This window comes from Geospiza fortis, unplaced genomic scaffold (assembly GCF_000277835.1).
Source record: "Geospiza fortis unplaced genomic scaffold, GeoFor_1.0 scaffold361, whole genome shotgun sequence".
Classification (NCBI taxonomy): domain Eukaryota; kingdom Metazoa; phylum Chordata; class Aves; order Passeriformes; family Thraupidae; genus Geospiza; species Geospiza fortis.
Genome location: NW_005054356.1, coordinates 337,315 through 360,465, shown reverse-complemented (window position 1 = coordinate 360,465; position 23,151 = coordinate 337,315). Strand labels below are relative to the sequence as shown.

Here is a 23,151-nt window from a genome sequence, read left to right as displayed (position 1 = left end):
AATACATCCTAAGACTGCACATGTCCTAAAATAGATTCTGTTTTCCTCTTCCGCTTCTGTTTTCATTAGCCCCAGGTTTTGACATTCTGTTCAGAGATATTTTCAGTATTGAATGCATTAAGATAACATAAATTCCAAATCAAACATCTCATTCGGCATATTTCCTATTTGAATTTCTCCTGTACATTTTCCCTGTAGTTATCTAAGGGTTGGTTTCATTATTTGTATCAGCTGTCTCGTGATAACTGGTTTTGCAAAAGAGCAAAAAAACGAATGCTTGTAGAGAAAATAGAGAAAATTTGTTGCTTGCACAGCCTTGTTTCAATTCAGTGTTCCTTCCGTCTTCTGAAGTTTATTGATCAGGAGAATGTTAAAGTTGTTGAATAGTTTGTTTTCATTTCACAAATGTGAATCAGGATTATTGCAGAAAAACAGGGATGTATTCATCATTAAGATTTGCTTTACACATTCATTTATTTTTTAATCTATAATTCTTATTGAACTAAGAAGACTCACAGGAATATATGTATCACCACCGAGAACAGAAAGAGCCTGATTGAGGCAGATGGAAGATCAGCAAAGCACTTCACACAAGTGCAAAAGTACAAACTTCTTTTGCACTTCTGCTAATACTGAGAAACACTGGGTTTCCAGAGCTGGGAAAGGTGCTGGGGGGATTTCCTGCATGCTGAGTGGCTTAAAAACACTTGGCTAAGGTACCAAATGCCGCAGCCATTTAGAGCATGAGGTGTTTTTCAAGCCTTTTGCAAACAGATACAAGCTCTGCAGCTCTCTGGTCTTCCTGAACTGGGAGTGTGGTAGCTCCCAGTGTGACCAGGCTGGGTGTGCCAGAGGAGACACAGCACGATGCTGATGCAGCCACATGGCCTCAAGTTTGCCCATGGCTCACATCTGACCCGGAGAGCAGAACAAACTCGGCTCTTTTTGTAAAGCCACATGTGGCTCCATCTCAAGTCAGCTCAGGTTCTTGCTGGGAGCACTTTGCATCTCTCCAGCATGGCAGGCTCATGAGTTGGTCTGTGCTCAGACTTCCCACGTGCACAGTGTTCAAGTGGCACCTTCCCTCTTTTCATGGATGCTGTTGGGTTTGGTGATCACAAACAAGGTTATGTCTGGTTTTGCTGTCTCTCTCTTGCCTCCCCCTCCTCTTCTCAGGTCTCATATCATTATACTCATCCACTGTTGCAGGTTGCTTTGTGTGAGCAGTGTGTGCCTGCCCTTCTACTCATTCCCTCCCACCAATACAACAAGTGTAAAGCTGGGCCCTGTGAGCTCTGGGGGGTCACAGGACCATGCAGCTGCAGGAGTCCATCCAATCAAGTAACATCTTTTACGCTCATAATGATAATTTCCCACTTTAGCAGAACACCCTGCTGCCAAACTCCAGTGCTAATGAGCCTGTCAGTGCATCAGTGCACTCCGACAGTATCGAGAATGGAGGGATTTGTTTTTTGCAAGGCAAATGAAGACACTGATGATTAGCAAGAAACAAACCAACAATTCAATACATCACTGGCCACACATACCAAATCATTGATTTTCTGTCCTGCTGGGCAGCAGATGTTGTATTTGCTCTGCAGAAATGGATTTTTTAATCCTGGAGGGACAAGAAAGGTGGATGTTTCTCCAAGAACTGGAAGCGGCAGGCAGTTGCTTGCTGCACTGGGCATGGGCATGTTGATGGTGTCCTTCTGAAGCTGCTGAGAAGGCTGATGGGCTTTCCACTATTAAATTCTGCTTCTCAATGCATGTGAATGCAGTGATTGGATGGGAAAAAAAATCTCCTGTGAGAATCTGTGAAATTGCAGGACAAAAAATGCTGCCCTAAAACTTACAATCACTGAAAGAATTAGAAGTTAATCATAGATACCCTCACATAACTTCTCTCTATCTACCAGTTACGTGTAATCAGCATCCTTCCAGATCATCCATCTCAGCAGTGTTGCTATTTCCATAATCCTCGCCTTGCCTGTCTGGATTGAAGCGAGCTGTCTATTCCACAGCATTTCTGAACAAAATTCGTGCCCCCAGGTCAGAGGGGCCACAGCCTGCTGTGCAGTGAGGTGGCCCTGCTAACTCCTCTTGCCTCGTTCCAGGGACCTACGTGATGACGGTGACAGCGAACGACGCGGACGACGCCACCACGGCCAACGGGATGGTGAGGTACAGGATCGTCACCCAGACCCCCCAGAGCCCCTCCCAGAACATGTTCACCATCAACAGCGAGACAGGGGACATCGTCACCGTGGCTGCTGGCCTCGACAGGGAGGTGAGTTTGACACCATCTCACCAGGTGTTGGTTGAGGGTTGCTGATGTGAAAAGCACAAACCCTGTCTGTTGGGGAAGATGAAACAGGAAAGCCTTATAAATATGATTGCCTGGCAAAAGATTTTGAGAATATGGAAACTGTAAGCAAGATTGAAATGAAAGCAAGCTTTGAGATACCTCAGTTACTGAACGACTGGAAAACAATGGTGTGGCTGGCTGAAGGTGATCCCCTTTTGATGAAACAACACCCTCTGCTTGCAGGCAGGTCCAAGGGTCAGAGCAGACCCCACTAGCTTAGCAGAAGGGGTCCAAAGAGGAGTTTTCAGGGTTTAAAATGTAACACAGTATGGTAATGTAGTGATTCTTATAGGCGGTATGTAAATGCTATAGAATTTGTACCTTGTACTAGATTGGTCAGTGAGAATTAGAATATTCAACACTGAAGATTTATTGTATTGTAAGGGGAGCCTCGCTCTCTTACGCTCTTACCCTCTCATCCTCTCTCTCTCTCTCTCATCCTCTTTACCACTGTCTTTACTTCTCTCGGGCCTGCTCTGAGCTGTGGCTGGCAGCTCCCAGCAGGGCCCTGCACCCAGGCCCTTTGCAATAAACCCCAAGTTCCACGACCTGGCTTCAGAGATCTCTTGTCTCCATCCGTCCCCACCGTCCTACCCCTGACACTCCTACACCTGTCTTTGATGCCAAGGCTCTAAAAGCTGGAGCTGAGGTGTGGAGATCACAGTGTTTGCTTCTGCAGCAACTGTGGGCCATCATGGCTTTGATGTGATATTTTTGTCTTAATCCATATCAGTCAATGAAACCCTGAGAGAATCTTCAAACTACAGGAGCTGATATTTTCCTCTCCTAAGTTTGTAAAACTCAAAGATGTAGAAAATACTTCTGGAGGCATAGGGGGATGAATAAATGGTCATTTGTCCCCACTTCTGTTGAGGGGAGATAAAGTGCCAGACATCTGTGGCTCTTTCTAGACCTATCTTTCTTAATTCTTTGCATGTGATCCCTGGAAAAGGAACACAGCCTGCACTCAGCACACTTCATGTCCTTGTGTCATTTCCAAACTAGTAAAATGTCTTCTAGTGATTTGGGGTTTGTGTGATGTTCTGCCTATAGTGCCTCTTCTTTCTGGCATTTTACAATGTGCAGCTTTTCCAAATGCAGCAGAAATTTCACTTTTACTGACAAAATAATACTCTGCCAGTGTAAACTATATAATGTGATTCTCAGAGCTCTGCCTCCTGTGGTTGTGGGTGTAGCTCCAGGACAAAGCATTTATGCCTCAAACATTAAACAAAAATCAGTGCAGTGTCACTGGTGGGATGGAGTGAGTGGGGAAGGAGGGGATGGGGTCAGTGGGTGTAAAGGGAGAGAACCCCAGAACTTCAGGTTTGTTTTTATTCCCTATTGGATGTGCAGGTGATGGAATTCAGCTCAATGCAACTGGGAGGGCTCTGTGGGCTAAGTGATGAGAACAATGGGCCACAGAGAGTATGGAAGGAAGGGCTTGCTTAGTCTGAGGCTCGGGTGTTTATTTTTGGGCAGTCCCCAGAGCCAACACATCCAGTGGGAGAGACCAGTTTGGGAGAGCCCAGTGTGCTGCGTTTCTGGGAGAAGGCACCAGAAACTGGTTTTGTTCTTCTTGCTCTCCTTTCCTCCTCTGTGGCAATGGCAGGGCAAGCAGGAGTCCCCACATGTGGGCCTGGGACATAAACTCTAAGAGGTGAAGCCTCCAGAACCTTGGAGATTTTTCCTGTGCCCCTCAGACCAGCAGAACACCTTTGGCCCCACTGCTGATGCTGTGCCAGGCTCCAGTCAGGAGACATTCCCTGCCAGGGATTGTTCCCATTTCATTCCCATCTCTGGGGCTGCTTTTTTTGGTTCAGGGAGCTCGGGGAGGAATCCCAAAGGCAGCTGCAGAGAGTAGATAAAAGCCCCAGCAGCAGCTCAGCAGCACATGTGGAGCCCAGGGGCATCCCGGGACACCTGGGATGGGATGGGATGGGGATGGGGATGGGAATGCTGACTGGAAGCAGCACAGGGCTCACCCTCAGCACCGTTTCAGGGTGAGCTGGCCCAGGGGGGACACGCTGTGTGGAGCAGCTTTCCAAGGAGAAGGTCAGGAGAGCAGAGAGCTTTCCAGATGCGAGGACAGCAAGCAGAGCTGGGGGAGCAGGAGGAGCTCCAGCACCTGCTCCTTCCCACCTGCCGTGGAAGACTCTGCAAGCACAACCTAGGGCTGATTTGACCTTTCCCTGCTCCTTTTATTCCAAGAGCTGGGAAGTTGGCTGAATCTTAAGCAGGTAGATGATCCCAGGCAGTGCTGGAGCCTGCGGCAGGCTTGCAGTGGAAGAGGAGAAACAAGTGCTGGAGAGATTGCTGGCAGCCCCCAGGGGGATGGTAGCAGAGTACTCAGAGAAGAAATTGGAATTCTGGCAGGAAAATGCTGGTTTTATGGAAATGAAAGAACTGTTACTGCCGCCCTGACATCAGCGGGGGCCAGCATTTGAATGCTGGGCTTTATGGGCAGAGAAAGGTCATCAGTTTATATTAATTTCAGAAACACAGATTGGGATAACTTGGTGGGAGAGAGGTTTTAATCTCAGAAAATCAGCTCAGAAAAGAGGCAGGTGATAATTAGGGGGAAAGGATAAGGCAGAATCTTTTTTGTTGCTCTCATTGCATCTGGAGTATTTTAAAAACTTGCAGGGGAACCATGTGCTTCGTGTGAGTTCCCTTGTGCACAGGGCCCAGGAAATCACAGCTGGCACGTTGTATATTGAAATCTGGTGTTGAGTGTCCCAGGCTGAGTACAAGGGTGGGCAGGGGACACTTGGATCAAGGCAGAACAACCAGCTCTGGGCATAATCCTGGGGCTGCCCTGAAGCTACGGGGCATGCTTATTCCCAGCTCTCTCTCCTGCTTTCAGGATTTCATCTGGAATTGGCAAAACTTTCTGGTTTATTAACATAAAGTTATATTGCATCTAAGTTAAAAATTGTGCTTAAACATCCCCATTACTGTACCACAGACTGGGTTTTTTGTTTTTGTTTGTTTTTCCTGAAAACTTGAGGAAGCTATTAAAGGAGTGAATTTGGGGTTGCTGCTGACATTTCCTTGTCGTTAGGAAAAGGAGACGAAGAGCAATATTTGGAATGCAGATTTGTGTAAATTAAAATGTTAACAAATCTGACCTATTCAGCTGAAACTCCTATAACCAAGATAAATTCCCTGGATACCAGTTATTTCTCCAAATGCTTATTGACACATTTATCAGTGCCTGAGACATGATTAAGTTAAGCTGTGGTGATACAGGATGAGGTTTTCAGTCTCCATTGGATCCTTCTCCCTTGTTTCTGCAATGCAAAGCAGGCATAAAAATAACCTCTGGAGCTATTCCATATCTGAGAGACACGTCCATGTTCCAGATCCAGCATTTGTCTTTCAAAAGGGAGAAAAGTCACTTCAGAACTGGTGTTCCTAGCTCAGCATTTCTGTTGCATGCTCATTGAATGAGATTTCCTGATGTTCTCAGCATCTCCACTTAAATATTGGTTCTTTGCTGGTTTCCTAAATTACCTTCAATCCATGAAGACATGAACTGGATGAAGTTTTAGCTTAGTTAGTGTCAGGACAAGTGTTTTGTTTGACCTGTGAGAAACCTATTTTAAGACCAAGTCGGTATTTTTGCTGCTGTTTCTAAACCCCCATTTCCACAAACCATGGAGGAAATTAAAAACGCAGCCTCTCAAATTATGCTGGTCTCTCCTAAATGTGCCTGACACTGAAGATAGCACAATCAAAAGCCAAAGTATTAAAATATTGATGGCTTTAAAGTTATCTTACCTGGTTCCTATTAATCTGGATGTAAATATGGTGACAATGCTCTGTGTCCACTCACTCATTATGACTGCACTTAATTGAATGGATCCCCAAGGAAGATAAAGTTAATTGGACTGCACTTCATAAAAATTATTACAGGAAGACAGTTTAGCAACAGCCTGATGTAAGCCTGGATGCCTGAGGGTGAGAAATGCCAAGGGTGGAACAAAGGAACACCCATCCCTTGAACTAAGGGGGGAAATTATAGGGATTTAGGGTCATGAGAGGCTCAGAAGTACATTCAGACAGCCAGGTTTTGATGAGAAGGGTAAAAGCAGATACTTGCTGCAGGAAAACATCAGAGTAGCATAGGAAATCTGCAGCTGATTTAATGAAATTAGGAGGGGAAAATCGTGTGATGGTGGGAGCACAGAATGTGTGAATTACAGGGAAGGCTGTGAATGCATGAGACGAGCAGGTTGTGGCAAAGTTCAGGGGTAGGAAGGACCATGGCAGCTGATTTAATTTATGGCAGGCTGCTGCAGGAGTGGGTGGCACTACACGAGATGCTGCCAGACTGACGGCTTCATTTAGCAGCACGTCTGAATTCCACATTTCATTAATCTGGGTTTTTTTTTCCACTGGGAAGAAAATTGCAAGAGGTAAGAAAGGGTGCGGTGAGTCTCAGACACAAGCAGAGCATTCATATTTTTGTTTTCCATCCTGAAAAGTAACATCTCTCTGTATAACCTTGCAAAAGTGACCAGATCTGTTCCACATGTTACTTTGTTCCTTCCACTCAGCCCAGTGTCCCAGGTGGGATCAAGCCCAGACTGTCAGTCTGATGGTGCTCCTGGTGCAGTAACTCAAGCCCATGACCAATTTTGATTTCTCTGGTGGCAGAATATCTGTCTCAGTAGCACAGTAAACCTGCAGTGGGGCTATAGTATAGGCAATATCATCCTCTGAAGAGTTTCTCCTAAATATTTTATGAACACGGACTTTGAGCAGGCAGGAGGGAAAAAAAAAGGAATGAGAGAAAAGGAGGTGATTGATCCCAGGCTCTGCTGGCAGGCCAATAAATGTTGAGACATCTCAAATGTCACCCAGGTTTATTTGAGATAATAAGTATTTCAGCACTGTGGTGCTTGTAGTATAATGTTGCTAACTTTTTGAGATGTCCCTTAGAAAGGAGTCCCTTGCCAGCACATTCATCTGGTGCTGGAGAAATGAAGGCAGTCAGGAGCACTGAGTTGCTTCTTCCAAATTTCTGTATGTTTGTATTTCTTTTAAAAGTGATTGGATCTCTGCTGCTGCAAATGCTTTTAAAAATACATGAAATCCGATTCTATGATTACTGCACTTGGCTTTCTGAAAACGTGATGTTGCTGGTCCTTCTCAAGTGAGTGAAAGATAAAAGGGAGAGCCTGCCAACAACTGAGTTAGGGGTTTATTTTATTTATGAATGAAATGGCAGAATTTTTGTGGGGAAGAGGAGAAGTTCTTCTTATTAGCAGACACAGTTGATTTCTTTTCCAAAACTCTGGGTTCGGTGCAGCTACACATTTCTGATAATGCAGAATTTGAAATGTTATGTTAAAGAAAAAAAAAAAAACTGTACACTACTCCAAACACTGAGCAGGGATGGTTTTTTACTATCTGCAGTAACTATTTTGGGTACATTTATCTCCAGGTCATGGCAATAGCTTTTCAAAACCTTCTTGTTCATTGAAATGCTGGCTGGGAGTACACAAGGCATTGCCCTGGTGCAGGAATGACTTTAGCCATTGAGATTCCTGTGAAACATTCCCATAGAGAGACATCCACTAGTCTGAGATTATCCAAATAGAGTGGGTTCAGTCTGGGTTTGCCTCTTCCAGCCAGACAATCACCCAAGTGTAGCCAGCAGGTAACTCAGGCTGAGCCTGGCTTTCTGTACCAGGAAACTTCCCCTGACAGTGGAGTCCAGCAGCTTTCAATCCTTCATCCACCCCTGGAATGCAGCAAAAGGAATTTATTCTGTTCTAAATTACCATGGCCTATTGCTAATTATTTCCCTCATTGCATAATCACTGTGATGTTCTGCAAAGCTGCCTCTGCTCCTCTGAGCAGGGCTGGAGGAACATCTGCTGCAGTGTGAGGCTGAGGGATCCCACACCACACCGGTGATGGATGACTTTACCTGGGCACATTATCACTCGAGTGTGTGTACTGACAGAATACAAGGAATGAGGGAAGGTGACATCTAAATGGCTTCACTGCATCCTGAGAGCTCCTGTTCCCATTTTCCTCAGTCAGATTAGCCTTCTCCGAGGAGCAGAGAGGAGTAATGCAGAATTGCTACAAGCACGTCACCTTCTGACGTGCACAATCCAACATCCACCCTGTTTGCTATTTGTGTCTATTACAGGAGTTCTTTAAAATGAGAGGGATTCTGCTTTTCATGTTCTTGTCACTGCTTTTTCCAGAGAAGAACTAAAACAAGGTTGTTAGACTCTGTGGAGCCATGAGTATCCTGCTTTTCAAGATGAACTTCCCATATCACTGCATCAAAACATGCAGAAAAATGCCTCCACAGCTGAACTCACAGGAGGAGAACCAGAGTGAGGGATTTGTAATTATTTTGCCAGCGAGGCACATCCATTTCTATGAATTTGGAACACAAGTCCTTGTATTTAGCTTCCAGACTTGCAGGCTCCCCAAGTGACTGGGATGATGAAGGACTGGAACAGACTTCCAGGGTTAAGTGGCTTTTCCACTTCTCACAGCATTCAAGCAGTGATTGGGAGTCCTTGTGGAACATGGCTTCAAGGCAGTTATAAACTACCAGAGTCTTAGCAAGGATAAGCAGGTAAAATACTTCAGCATCCTCTGTCAGACTGTGTTTTGCTTGTCCCTTCCAGCCTTGGCCCTAATGTGTTTCTGCCCCTCTGCCACTGAGGAGGAGTTTGTCCCCGTGGTGTCACACAGCAGGCTCTGCCCTCGCTGTCTGCCTGGCAGCCACGTGCCATCCCAGGGATTTGTGGAGCACAAAGTCACTCTGAGGGATGAAATCCACTCTGTGCACATCATTTCTGGTGAATACTACCTTATCCCTGATACCTTGTAATTTTTCAGGGCCATGTAACGAAAATGTAAATACTGAAGCTTTATGTATTAATATGCCTGAAATCATTACTTAAAGATAAAACTGGTTAAATTATTCAGTTACAAAATTATCCGATTTCCACAGCAGCATATCCTGTCAAAGGAAGAGCTGATTAGCCATAAGCTGAATTTAGCCAGCAGATTTATGCTGGATTCTGGTTTATGTTTCTACATTGTACATAGGACTGATTTGAGTTTGCTCCATCATTCCAGTGCATTTCATTTTCTCATTACAGACAAGAATGACCTTTCTCAGCAAATTATGGTGAGGAGCACTACCACTCATCAGTGAAGAAGAATCATGTTATTAACCCTGTTTAGTGCTTTGCTAGTGTGTTGTGCACTCAGTGGAGGGCCGCTTGCTCTAATTTGAGATACCAGAAGTTAGCAGAGGGGAAGGGCTCAAATCTGCTCCTTGGTCCAGCACTGCTCAAGGGATCCCTCATAGCCTTTGTTGCAGGGTGGGAAAGATGTGAGCAAATCCTTGTCACAGAAAGCACACCATTTGTTTTATTGAGAAGGGAACAATGCCAGTGGTTCTGAAACCTTGTCACAATTCCCAGAAGGAATATGTCTCCCCATTTGAGCTCCTCAAATGGCAGTGCCTGTGTGTCTTTCTGGTGGGTGTTTCTGCAATGATCTGTACCTTTTGCTCTTCTGCATGATTGCTGTCAAGGAGCTGGCAATCAGCTTTAGAGCTCCTGTGTGTAGAAAGGGTTTTTTGATTACTTTTCTTTTAAAAAAAGCCTGATAGCTAGGTAGACTAGTAAACCTGATAGAGGAAGGGCTCTGAGCCATGGTCTTGGAAGAAAATAGCATGAGTAGGAAAAAAAGTGGGTATGATAGGAGAGACTTTCAAAGAATAAAAGAGCTTTCCAAAGAAAGAGGCAGGTAAATAGCTTGAAACCTGTGGGAGTCCTGTGAGCAGACAGCAAAACAGCCATGGTGTTTATCTCCCAAAAAGGTACGCCAGGAGCATGATCAGGACACAAGTGTAACAGGCTGGAGATCACCTGGCTGTACAAACTGAGACTGTGTTGGCACAGTTTGGCTGGAGTTTGTGTGAGCTCAGCCTGGCTGTGTGATCTGCTTGAAATCATCTTGGCCCTGTCCTGTCCTGAGGCCTTTCGTTCCCCTTCAGAGTGCATTTTTAATAAAGAGGGTCAAACAGAGCAGTGGGGCTGGTTTTATTGGTCCGGTGTGTAGGTTTTCAGCCCTTGTCCCAGGGTACCATGTGTCCTTCCTGAAGAGGATGCTCCAGCCTCAGAACTGGGCTGTAAATGGAAACCTGCAGCCAGTTTACATCTCCCGTGGAGCCAATTCCACCAAGAGTGAGTCCTGCCCTTTGGCTGAGAGGAAGAGTTTCCTCCCACCCAGGCAGTGCCTATGACACTATTTACTGCCTGCCAGAGTAGCTCCCAATTTGGTTTTTAAATTCTTTCCCCCATTTGGCTTAGACTCTCTTCATACACCTGGCTTGCTTTCAGTATTGCTAGCATTTAGATGCTGGAGCCTCTGGAGGAGTCTGTACTGACTCACATGTGGAACTGTAATGGCTTTTTATTCATATTTGGGTGAGCTATTGAAGAGATATTACCAAATTGAAAAGCTGCATGATTTGGGGTTGAACTATTCAGATAAAACAAAGCTTTGAGTTTAATTGGATCCGATTATAGAGTCCAAGCAAGAATACTGACACCCCACCTAATCAGTTTCCCTCTTTTAAATATGGAAATCTTCAGAGCCTCTCCAGTAAGAAAATTCCACATGTACTAATAGGCTATAGATCCTTTTCTTTCTTCACACACATTTTAATATGTTCAGAGAGTTCTGGTACAGTCTGGTTGCACTTGTTTCAAGTTCTTCATGAAATCCCACCTCTGACTACAGTGGGTTGGTTTATACATTATTCAGTAGTAAAATCCCAGCTGAATAGGGAGGAGGAAAAAAAAAGTTAAGTATTGGAGTGGAAAGCTCACCAGGTCCTTAGCATAATCTCTCTGGTTCAGACCTGCATTTCTTTTTCTATTTGAGCTTGTCTTACAGTGGAGAAGAGTGTATCATTCCAATTTCAGATAGAAGACTACCTGCTCAGCTCAGGCAGATTTAAAGTTTTTCTTTTGGTACATCACATACTTTCCAACAGCCCCTTCCCCTCTCTAAAGGGATTATTGTCTAAATCTGCACCAGGTCAAGTGAAATAATTAAACACAAGCTGGCTCCACTAATTAACTTATCCACAGACCATTGTCTGTTATTAGCATTTTAAAGAGAGACTTTGTTAACTCCTTCTTCCTAGACCTAGTACTACTTTTTTAATAGCAGAATTCATTCCTGTGAGCATCTTTGGCTCCATTTCTTGCTTAAATATTGTCTTCAACACATTTGCCAGAGCATGAGTGAGTTTGTGGGATGTTTCACCCTGCATCAGTTACTTTTCTTAACTGGGCATAAGAAGAAGGCAGCTTGAATGCAAAGGACTGTGACTGTCAGAAGACCAAATACAGTCTCTTGTATTCTGAAATATTCTTAAAATAGGAAGTTCTCAGTGTAAACAGCGGAGAGGCTGTTAATGCTCTGTAAAGTATCATTTAAATTGTGATGTATCTAGAGTTTTTATAGTACATCTCATCTGGAACAGTGTCAAGATCGTGGCGTTTGTATTTGTAGAGGATGTAATACTTCCAAAAATACAGAAATGTGTGCACAGGGACCGAAATGTGGGTGTTTGCTGTTCTGCATCACGAATCCTGTCTATTTCCTTGCATTCTGTACTAATTAGTACCCAGAAAGGTGGCAGAAGGTGGCTCTTTGAAGGGGAGGACTGTTCTTGTTAGACACTTGTGAGCATCGCTGGGCTGGCTAGAAATAATCACAACATCAGGTACTGAGGTTTGGGCTGTTCTCCATTCACTGCAGGCTGAGAGAGGACTCATGGATAAGGCCAGCAAGGTGGCACATGCAGGCAGGATGGAGCTGTGAGTTATTCTTCCCAGAAATGCACATTAAAGCATCTAGGAGCCTGTAGTAGCAGAGCCGAAGCAGTGAGGCAGTTTGTTCTTTTGTCATGGTAACCTCACCATTTTTCTTCTAATTTTTAGGCTAAATATTTTCCTTTCATTGTTGTTCTGTTATTCCAGTTTTCTAAAAAATTCTGAGGACTTTGTGTAAGAAGTCCTCATTAAATAGAGTACATGTCAATACAGTCATGTTTTATTCAAGCTATTCATTTTTTGCACTTAAAATACTTTTTGTTCTAAATGCCTTTTCAGAAAAATAAATGTGCTTTTCAGTTAAAGTAAACAGGTCACATACTCAGTGACCTTAAATCTGATGGCTCAAATTGACACTGGTAACTAATTGCATAAAAATGCAGTGACTCATATTATCCAGATGTTCAATAAGTTGGTCTTTCCAACTTACTTATACATGCCTGAAAATTAAATAGATCGTAGTTTTCTATTTATACCAACATGGAATTCACCTCAGTTTATAGGGAGGGATTTTGTTTTAATGGTTCAAGGTTTGGGCAGATGCCCAAGGAGGGGTGAACTGACCAGACTGAGGATGAGAGTCAGGGTCTGTAAGTCAGCAACAAATGACTCTTGTAGAAGTGGGAAGCTTTTCTGCCAGGTATCTGCTATTCTAAAGGGAGGGTTTGATGCCACCCAAGCAGGAACATGCCAAATAAAATGCCTACTTAGGAATCATAGTGGTCACCTTCTGAAGGTGAATTTCAGAAGAGCAGCATCCTTGTCTCTTGAGCTCAGGACCAACCCTGTGGTTTGCCTGCAGCAGAGTGGAGCTGGCCCAGCCTCAGAGATGTGCTGGGATCAAAATCCCCTCCCCTATATGGGGTGTGTTTTGCTCACAGGGGAGCCTGTGCTGGTGTGAAGTAGATGAGAGGACACTCCACGCATTACTCATTCTGGAAGTGGTTTATTTTGGAGATGTGTGTGTTTCTGTAATTATTTTAGCCATTAAACTTCAGCCCTGAAAATGCTTTCATCTTGGCTGATTCCATCTTTTTGTGGCCATGGCAATGGAGAGGAGTGTGATGGGAAATGCATTACTAGGTTTGTAAATTATGTGCAGTTCCCTCCCCACCCGTATGTTTGATATCAGAAGATGATGTTTGACAGAGAAGATAATGAACAGTATTTGCTGGTAAATCAGCAGCTAGATGTGGTTTGAAAGAAAGCATATTTGGGAATAAAGAGACAATCTGGAAGGTTACCAGTGCTGTGCACCATCAGAAAATCTGCTCCACAGATAAGCAGCAGAGCAGCTTCCACCAGTGAGTGCTGGAGAGGAACTGGGTGGCCTCATGACTTCAGGGTATCAGTGCTTGACAAAGCGATTGAGCAAACTTCCCTAGAAAAAATAGCCTGCAGGGCATCAGAGGGTTCTTAGGGTAGGCAGCCCACCCCCAGCTCCTTTGGCCATGGCCAAATCCCTGAGAACCCCTAAAGTAAAAAGTGGGACAATCTCTCAGATCTGTCCATCAGATTAGAAATTGAAGCATCAGCAATCATTTATGCAGATGATCCTGATTAAGCAGGAAGCACCCCACAACATTTTCCCCACCCCCAGATTAGGACCAAAGAATGATTTTTTAGAATTGTAATTACCAGTCAGAAAATAAAATCTGGAGAGATTTAGCATTTTTGTTTTAATAGCTGCAAAAATGTCGCATTGATATTGGTCTTTTAAAATGATGTTTGACATTTTGAAAGATCAATTTTTATCAAAGTTAGCTCAGACCATTAAAACCATTTTTAAAAGGACTCTTTTGCAATGTAAAAATAAATTCCAAGCGAGGGAGAGCTTTCAAGTGCCTGTCCTTGGGAGCAGCTTCACTCTTAGCATCTTGTGATGAAAAACCATTTTGTCATAATATTCTCCACCAGTTTTCATCCTCAGGCCCCTTCAGTTCTCTATATGGTCTCTGCCACTACTGTCATCCAACCATATCAAAATGGGTATTTAGGGATGTTCTTCTGAAAACTAATTCCAGTGTTTGCAATAAGAGCCGCTAATGTAACTCGGAGTGACCATTGCCTGCAGTATCAGCATCTTCAAAGGCTGACTGACACATTTGAGAAATGGATTTTGTGCTACTCTGCTGACCCCAGACTCTGTGCCAGGGCAGTTCACAGAGGGGCACAGTCCTTTCCATACAAGTTCCATAGGGAATAAGGAAAGCTAAATTACAGACTTCATATCCAGATGTGCAGAGGAGCGTTCAAGGAAAATGCATCAAAAACATCTTGCAAAAACTCATTTAAAGTTACATAAATTATTGTTTGCATTTTCACATGCAGTTATTTTCAAGTCTAACCAGCTGTATCTGATTGAAGTGGCCCTAAATAAATAGATGGTTACATAAACACAACATTTGTTTGGGGATTTTTTCCCAATAAGGTCTGGGCCCTGTTTGCTTCGCAGTGTTGCACAGACTGTGAGAAGGAGGTGTCTGAATTTCAATGGGACATTTTGACACAGAAAATCCCATTCTTAGTATGTTTGGAGTTTCTAAGTCATATGGTGACAGCTACCTTAAAAGAAGACACAGTAAATAATATGGCATGTATTTTGCAGAGAAATTGGAATGCAAGCAGAGAGTCCAAAGGAGTGATCACATTTCATTTCACGTTTTTCACCCCATTTCGGTGTATCAAGCCAATGTCTGGTGCGTGCTGATGCACTGAGCAGGCATTCTGCTGACAGGCTCCCCAGCAGCATCTTGGGTTGCTGTTTGTTGGGCAGGGCTGGTGTTTGCAGTTCCAGGAGAGCCCTTTGTCACCATCCAAGGTGATAGTGCCTCACTCCCTCCACCCCTGTTTTCATCTCACAGATCAATTACCTGATAAAGGGTGACCCTGGGCCAGGCCTTGGTTACTCACTGCTGCAAGTCCAGTCCACAAAGCACCACTGAAAGTGGTCCTTAAAGTCCTTAAAGCACCACCGAAATTCTTTCTAGCAGGTCCCAGGGTTCTGTAAATGAGGAAATAAACCAAGTGACTGAAGGCGCAGAGATGCTCATCTGTGCTGTCTCTGTTCCAAACCAGAATAAAACATGAAAGAATAATCTGAAAGATATGACAGTTTTTATTGAAGAAATAATCAGAGAGTCACTTATCAGAATCAGGAAACCTGCTTTATCCTTTGTTGCATTATAAATAAGAATTATATTTGTTCTCAGGGAACAAGCCTCAAGTACACTGCAAGACGTTATTATGAGTGATGCACTGGGAGGAACTGAATAAATACTGCCTGTCTGCCCCATTAGGTGGTTTTGTTTCTTACATTTCTCTGATTCCTCTACCAGGAATGAGTTGTTTTATCATTTCAGAGGTGTACTCAGGGGTGAGCCATGATTGGTTTGCTCGTGGGGGCCTGAAGTCCAAGCTGACAGAAGCGAGGGTGCCAGACAAGGAGAGTGGTGGTGGGGAGGAGGCAGGGGCTGGGGTCTCCAGGTGTGCCCCAGCTGCTCACTGTCCAGGTGGGCTCTCCTGCTGCAGGGAGAGCACTGCTGGCCAGGGCAGCCCATGGTGCTGTGGAGGAAACAAGAAGGAACAGGAAGATAAAAGGGAGAAACAGAAACAGAAGGAAGAGACATTTGTAGGGGTAGAAGATTAAGGAGGGTGGAAGCGGGGAGTTTACTTTCTCCACTCTTGTCAACTTTTGCAAAGGCTGTTAGCTCTGGATTTGAAGGGTTATAGAGAATGCCATCCTAGGTAGAACAACACACATAGTGCAGCATCCTCTCATGATCCAGGCATCTGTCAGAGCTGCAGGCACGAGCTCTTGGAGCTGTGTGCGCCGGTTCTGTCTCGCGCTAGGTGATTAGATGTAAAATTACACAGTATCATCCCAACTTGGAACACAAAACCACTTCCATGCTCTGTCTTGACTGTTCATAATGTTTCTTGGCAGAAGTTGTTGCAGACACCAACTTTCAATCCTTCCAAATTAAATGTCAGTTGATGGCAGCGCCGTCGTCAGCGGGAGCGTCCTGCTCATCCCACTTCCCCCGGCTCTGCACCTCCTCAGCTGGCTGATGAGCAGCTCAGCTGGGAGCACTTTCGAAGGAGATCTTTGACTTTCTTTGGCTTCCCAGAGGAATTCATAATTATTTCCTCCTTTATCATGGAGTGCAGCTGGAGTCTTCAGCTCCATTAGAACTGCCCTGGTAATTTCACAGTGTGAAATTTACAGCAAACTAGGGACATTAACGTTAAATAAATTTATGCAACAGCAACCCTCACCCAAGTCATTAAAAGTGTGTGCAGTTTTTAATGGATGCTTCAGCATGGCATTTGATAAGTTTGTTCATTCCTTTTCCCAGTCTTTTAATTATACATACACACACACACACACACACACACATATTCTTCTGCCAGAGGTTTTGGTGGAAGCTGGCTGTGGCCATGGATGTCACCTCCTTGCAAACACTTCAAACATGGCTCTAATCCCAACCTCGGTGGAGTGAGGAGAGGCTGTCACCAAGAGTGTATCTGGGGGGGAGGAAGTGTGACAGTGTGGGTCTGTGTGCAACTCCAATAATCCAATTGAACTATGCAGTGATTCCGAACCGCGTCTATTTGAGAAGACAGGATATCATAAAGGCTGCTAATATGGTGGAAAATTGTATTAAGCTGAGACAAGACAAAGTTGATTATGTGCACAAGTAGTGCAGATGTGCCTGGCACTGGTCGTTTATGCATATTGATTGATCTTAAACACAGCAGAGCAGGGCATGGTTTGGGGTTTCTATGGTTATTGATTTTGTTTCAGCTCCTTGGGCTGTCATCAGAGACTTTGAGCTCCGACTGCCTTGACCTACACAAGCCCTGATAAGAAGGCTTGATAAGGAAGCAGGCACGGGGCTGATGTCCTGGCCAGAGAAAACCTGCTGGGTATGTCCTTTGAGAAGCAGATACTGAGCCCCTTCTCTTCAGCTCCATGGAGCTGGGGTGTGGAATTCTCTGGGAAGCTGCAGTTGGGCTTTGGGGCTGCCTTGCTGGATGTTCCAGCGTGGGCTGTGAGGAGCAGCCTGGAGTGCTCACCAGGGTCACTTTGCTGCGTGATCAGCTTCCCTTCAGTTTGCTGAAGGAGGAGACTTGGTTTCCTAATTGTTTAATTTTGGCTTCTCTAAACCTGCTGGAGCAGAACTGTTGTTTTTCCACCTCTCCCACGTTCCAAGCAGTGAAGCTAGAAACAGGAGGTTTTCATCCTGTTCTTTGGTTGTCGTCTCATTCCTCAGGAGTCTTTATTAAGACAGTTTTCTTTAGTCCTGCTCTGCCTGGAGCCACTGACCTCTGCTACCAGGCAGCCTGGCTTCCATGGGCTCTGTGACTCTGCTGGCATGAGCCATTTAATGGTTTCCAACTGAAAGAGAGCAAATTTAGATTAGATATTAGGAAGAAAATCTTTACTGTGAGGGTGCTGAGGCCCTGGCACAGGGTGCCCAGAGAAGCTGTGGCTTCTCCATCCCTGGAAGTGCCCAAGGCCAGGTTGGACAGGGCTTGGAGCAAGCTGGGGTAAGGGAAGGTGTCCCTGCCCAGGGCAGGAGATGAGCTTTAGGGTCCCTTCCAACCCAGGCTGTTCCATGATTCCATGATTCTCTGATCACTGGCATGGAGCTTGCAACGTGATGTGGGAGTCAAAGACCCTGGTTTTCTGACAAACAAAATATTTCGGAGTAGAGATAATTAAGCATCTAGCAGTCAGGAAAATGGATTTGTGGATGTTTGTCCTGGGAATTCCTTAATATCCCAGTCCTGATGGTTTTTATATGTATGGGCATCTCCACCTACCTTGTCTGCAGCCTGAGCTCTGTGCAGGTGAGTCTGCTGACACAGGTGAGCCTTATGATTGTGCTTCAGTTCTGAAAGAGGAATTTATATGCATGTTGAATTGAGTGCATATAACTTACCTTGATTTATATTTGAGCTGAGGTGAAAGAACTCTATCTGTGATTATGGACATCAAAGACAATATATTGAAATTCAGTTTTCTAATGTACACATCATTTATCAAATCTCTGCCCAATAATGCCAACATTTGCTGCACAGAAACACAACGTGATGGATTATCTGCTTCCCAGCAGCTTTCTGAAGGCCAAGGAAGATAAACACAGGATTCTTGTAGAAGTGCCAAGTTCAGGCTGGAGAGAGAGACTGAAATCAAAAACCCCAGGGCAGTTAGGAAAATTCATGAGCAGGATAAGGATTTCAGGGACCTTACAGTCCTCCAAGGAAAGGAGTTTCTTGGTTTCTTGCTGTCACCAAGAGCACGAGCAACCCACCTGCTGCAGGCAGAACGTGTCACCTTTTGCAGAATTTGCCCTGGTTTAGTGCCTGCTCTTGGGATGCTGATGATCTAAAAAAAACCACATTTCCTACATCTAAAGCAGCAGTTGTCTGGACTTGGATCCATAACAGCCAATTCTTGCCTGGGATCTGAAAAAAAAAAAAAAAGCTTAGAAATATGAATTTCAAATTAAAACCAGGAAAAAATAAATAGCAGAAAACACTTTTATTTCTTGCTGAGCTTCTATTCAGTTCCTGCTTCCTGTGTTGACAGTGTAAGTTATACTTGGGCAGGAAAAAAAGGAAGCCCACAAACATAATTGCAACCATGTCTAATTAGGCAGAGCTATGTAAATTTAGCGTTTCTACATGATTATAAATGTCAGGAGAGCCTTAGATAAGACATGAGAGTTTTGAGTATCTCTTGTGTACCTAGTCTAAAATGTCCTTATTGCTAATCCTATTCATCTGGAGTTGCTTCCTAATTAGAATATTTATGGGCTAATAAGGAGGTGAACAAGACACTCCAGTTCAGTTCCAAAGGTGAGAGCAGGGATTCATTAGACTCGGCGTCTCTGTTTTGATTGCTGTACAATGTAATTAACATTGTGCTAGACAATCATTTTAGATTTACCTTAACAACAAATGTTTAAGAAGATTCCTGTTGTTCTCTCTTTGTGCCCTGGTCTGCTGAAACCAAAAGCAGGGATGTCAGCAGCTTTGAGAGATTTGGGGGCTCCTGGATGGTTTTTTTTTTTTGCTTGTTGTATTTTCTGAACTGTTTTGACCTCAGTCTGTCAGTTACTGATGTTTCTGAGTTTTGGCCATGCCAGCTAAAAGTGAATTTGGTTTGCATATTTTATGAATTCATGTTTTATAAATTTTATATCACTAGGACCTGCTTTATAGGAAATGCTTACTTTGATATTTGGTGGTTTTTTTCAGAATTTTCACTTGCATGTCTATAACCAGTGACCTGATATTAAACAGAATTTTTAAAGTCAGATATAATTCAGCTGGTTTTAGCTTACACTACCATGAAAGCACTGGGAGTGCCTGACGTTCAGTGCCTGACTCTCTTAATTTTTCTTCTGGAAGGTTCTTCCCCACCTGGAGCCCCACTGAGCCCAGGCAGAGCAGCAGCAGCAGGAAAAATGCCTCCTGCATCCAGACTGAGAACCAGGCAATCCTGAGTTCCACCCCACGGGGCTGTAGAGCTTACTGATCTGTGTGAGGATTTGGGTGCTTCCTTAGTGGGATCATCCCTTCTCTTCCCCATTGAGGGAGGGTCCAGTCTTTGCCACCCATCCAGCTTGAGTAGACACCTTCCAGATTTCCTCCTGCTGCCTCCTCTGGCTTTTCCAAGATGCTTCTTGCCAGCCCCAAAGCCCTATGGCATTGCTGCTCAGGCCAGGGAACGTGGGGGCAGCTCCTGATGGATTTTAGAAAGGACAAGATGCAGAGTTTCTGTTCTCCCTCCCACATCTCTCTTTACTTGAAGCCCCACTTCTGTCTGCAGAGTTCTGCAAAGCAACGGCCATAATTAATACAAATGCTAAACTGCAGCTGTAATTGTCCCCTAAATTGTCCCCTATTTTTGCCAGTGCTGTGGCCATTCCCAAAGTCAACTCCTTTCCAAGGGTAAGCTGATCAAAGCAAAACCTGGGGGGCTTGATCTCTTTCCTTTCCATACTGATCTGGTTGTCTGAGAAAACAATGTTCTGTGGCTTTAAAGGTGTGATCAGAAAAGTTGTTAAGATGTCAAGTCACGTTACTTCAAGTCTTCTCTGTATAAATTACAGTGAGGTACGGTGATCTCATAAATAATGATAAATATAGCAACATTCTACTGCTGATGGGAATCATTATCAGCCATTATCAACTTTAATTAATATATTCACATTATTCAAATCCAGGTAGAAAATGTTCTTTGGCATCAAGTCTAGAGGAATATGGATTGTGGCTTTTGTGCAGCTTGAAAAGCAGCTGGCAACAGGGGAGCAGCTCTGGGGAAATATTTTGTTTAGAGTTAGGGTCCAGCATATTGATTGGCCCATAAATGTCCCCCACTTTCCATGCTTGTGTGCAAGGGCTGGTGGAAATCATGTTTTCCAGGGTTATTTCCTTCCTTGGAGCACTGCTCCTGCACCAGAAGAGCTTCTTGTTGTTTGTGGCATCTCAGTTGTCTCCGTAGCAACCCGGGTAATGCCGGGGAATACACAATTGAAGATGCTGGAGATGAGTACTGGTAGCAAATGTTCTTTAACATGAAAAATGAGTGAAAACAAACAGAAAATATGGGCTAAATAAACCTCTGCTAGTTCTAAATGGAATGCTTCTTGAAAATTTCCATTAGGACGTAACAGCTCTTTAAATAAATAGCCACTATGTCCCCTTCCATCTGAGGGTTTCCATCTGTTGATTGTCTTTGTTTGCTTTTTCTCCCATTTTGTGAAAATCCCAAGGCCCAGTCCTGCTGCACACCCAGCCCCTGGGTACAGGGCTGAGCATTCCCTTCCCTTTGGAAAGGGAGCTGAAAAACAGCATCAGATTAATGTACCCCACCTGCCACTGCAGGAGCTAACCCATAAAACCCTCCATCCACACCTCCTGCTGCCCCTGGAGCGTGACCAGGGCTCTGTTTGCAGCTTTCCAGCAGAGAGAGGAGGGTTTGTTGGAGCAGGAGTTCCCTGTTTATCCAGGGCTCTGCTCCCTGCACACAGCAGAGCAGGTGGGATAACCTCCTGAAGAGATGCTCCTGCATCCATCTCATCCCTCTGTGCCTGCCCCTGCCCTCTCAGCATGCCAGGAGCCCAGCATCTCTCCACAGACAATGCCAAATCTCTGGGATAACCCCTGTCCCTCACACATGCACCCTCTAATGTCTAGACCAAAGAAGGCGCCAGCCTAGGATGGTATTTTCTGTTCCAGACAGAGCAGTGAAAGTGGGGTCTCTGTGGGGTGTTTTCCATGGGAAGGGCTCCCACCAGTGATTCCCTGGGCTAATGGCTTCGTTAGAGACCTTAATGACTCAGAGTAAGGACCTGTTACAGCTGGTGTGAGGTAGCACTTTGTTTCTGCTGGCAGATAATACATCTCTAAATCTGCACTGTTCTTACATTTCCTATGAGAAAAAAGAAATGAAAAATCCATACAGCTCCCATTAACCAAGAGAGAGAGGCAAACACTGCTGTTAGTGGGGTGAGATTAAACCTTTTCACTCTGGGACACAAATGTGAGTTCAACTTAGGATAAAATTAAATACATTTCATGTTCTCACCTTACTCCCCACAGGGAGTCAATCCATCTCACAAAATTCTTGACACACCCTTATCACAGCCTCCAGCTTCTTCTGAGAGAGACCAAGGAGCAGAGTCCTAAATCCCTTTGCATTCTGCCTGAAGAGGATGGTCCCACCAGCTCCACATGGAGCCTGGTCCTACAGCCTTGCTTTTCTTGCAGTGAAGAACCTCAGCTTCTGGTTCTTCTTTCCCAGCATGGTTTTGTCTGAGAAGTGGAGAAATACAGCAACACACAAATAAGATTTACTCAGTGTAAGTTCATATACCTGAACCCGTGGTGAGCGGCTCCACGGGAGCTCAACACTGCTGTAGGAGCAGGAAAAATGCTCATTTGCTTTTCCAAAAGTACATGTCTCACCAGTGTTTTGGAGAGTATTAAACTTAGAACCTCATCAGCTCCTCATAAATCTGCTGCAGAGCTAAGATGTTCAGCTGGATTCTGAAGAAAATAGGGATGCAGGTCTGGGGATGTTTCCCTTGCATTGTACGGGCGGCTGAGACTTTGGAGCATGGACCACAGATGAGATGGTTTCATTTGAATTCCACTCACAACCAAAGCAAAAATAGTTTGTTTTGAAGGAATTCTTTATCCACAGTGTCCGTTTTCCTTTGTAATTACCAGAGATTATCAGTACTGGAATAAGGACTATTGTTTGCAATTAACATAGCCTGAAAAAATTCCAGCTCACACATGGTACCCTTAAGTGGGATAAGACACCCCAGGTTTGTGGCAGGTGATGAGTGGCATGAAGCCATCCTGTGGAGGGACTTAAAGCACTCTAAATCCACACCCCAGCTTGTCTCACAACAATTCTTTTATGCACCTGTATCCTCAGTCTGGAGTTACATTTATGGACTGGTTCTATCACTGAAGAATTACTGCCCAGAACTTACAGTCAGTTTATCTACATGTGCAAGAAGTTCCTTTTTGGAATAATTCTGCTCAGGGAACTGATGTAACTCAGCAAAAGGAGTGTCTTGCACATAGAAACAGGTCTGAGCTGGGGGTGGGGGAAAAGGTGTAACATTGTGAGGGTGGATTTAATCAATACAGTTTTACTTCTGTGCATAAAGAAGGCTTAAAACTGCATTCAGCACCTCCAACTGGACTCTGCAAACCAGTGAATCCCTCTGAAAAAAGAGCCCTAATTCCTCTGCCTGTTCCCCATTTGAGGAACAGGAATAATTCTCAGCTTGCAGAAGTTTAATGAGTATGAATTTGTCAATATTTATGCCTACAAAGAAAATAAAATATGCT

The 23,151-nt window shown here is 44.3% G+C and overlaps 1 protein-coding gene across 1 annotated transcript in view; it reads left to right on the top strand.

Moving 5' to 3' along the window:
• Nucleotides 1-23,151, top strand: part of LOC102040724 (cadherin-4) — a 412,700-nt gene that overhangs the window by 336,305 nt on the left and 53,244 nt on the right. The window contains exon 6 of the mRNA XM_031059080.1: nt 2,118-2,290. Coding sequence (XP_030914940.1) covers nt 2,118-2,290 — 173 coding nt within the window. The remainder of the gene's footprint in view (nt 1-2,117; nt 2,291-23,151) is intronic.